The sequence below is a fragment of the Nanorana parkeri genome, unplaced genomic scaffold (assembly GCF_000935625.1).
Source record: "Nanorana parkeri isolate BGI_ZX_2015 unplaced genomic scaffold, ASM93562v1 scaffold4427, whole genome shotgun sequence".
NCBI lineage: Eukaryota > Metazoa > Chordata > Amphibia > Anura > Dicroglossidae > Nanorana > Nanorana parkeri.
Window position 1 is genome coordinate 1 of NW_017310689.1, and position 394 is coordinate 394.

Consider the following 394-nt stretch of genomic DNA (forward strand, 5'->3'; position numbering starts at 1 on the left):
GCTCCTTCCTCTATGACTCTCCTGGAGGACTCTGCTCCTTCTTGAGGGAAGCTTGGATTAGTGTCCTCCTCATTGAACAGTGGAGGTCTCGGGTGACCTGCTGACAGTCTGATGGTTGATGTGATGTTGGCGCTCTCTCTCTCCAGGACACGGGACTCTATTATGACCGATACCTCCGGGAAGTGGTGGAAGTTCTAGAAAAAGATCAACATTTCCGAGAGAAGATTCAGGCTGCCGATATAGAGGACATCAAGGTAAGGAGAGCCATTCAGGACTGAGGATGATGGCATGTGCAGCAGCTTCTGTCCTCCTCCTAGCTCTCTGCTATTGCGCTCCAGGCAGAGGAGGTCCTATCCGTGTAAACGTCACTCTGAGCTCTATAGGATGGGTCTGG

At 51.8% G+C, this 394-nt stretch overlaps 1 protein-coding gene across 1 annotated transcript in view; it reads left to right on the top strand.

The window, feature by feature from the left end:
- Positions 1 to 119: 119 nt before the first annotated feature.
- The window catches only part of LOC108803907 (nucleobindin-2-like), a gene marked incomplete at both ends in the record, with an annotated part of 13,805 nt that continues 13,530 nt past the window's right edge, over positions 120 to 394 (top strand). The window contains one exon of the mRNA XM_018575701.1: positions 120 to 275. Coding sequence (XP_018431203.1) covers positions 120 to 275 — 156 coding nt within the window. The remainder of the gene's footprint in view (positions 276 to 394) is intronic.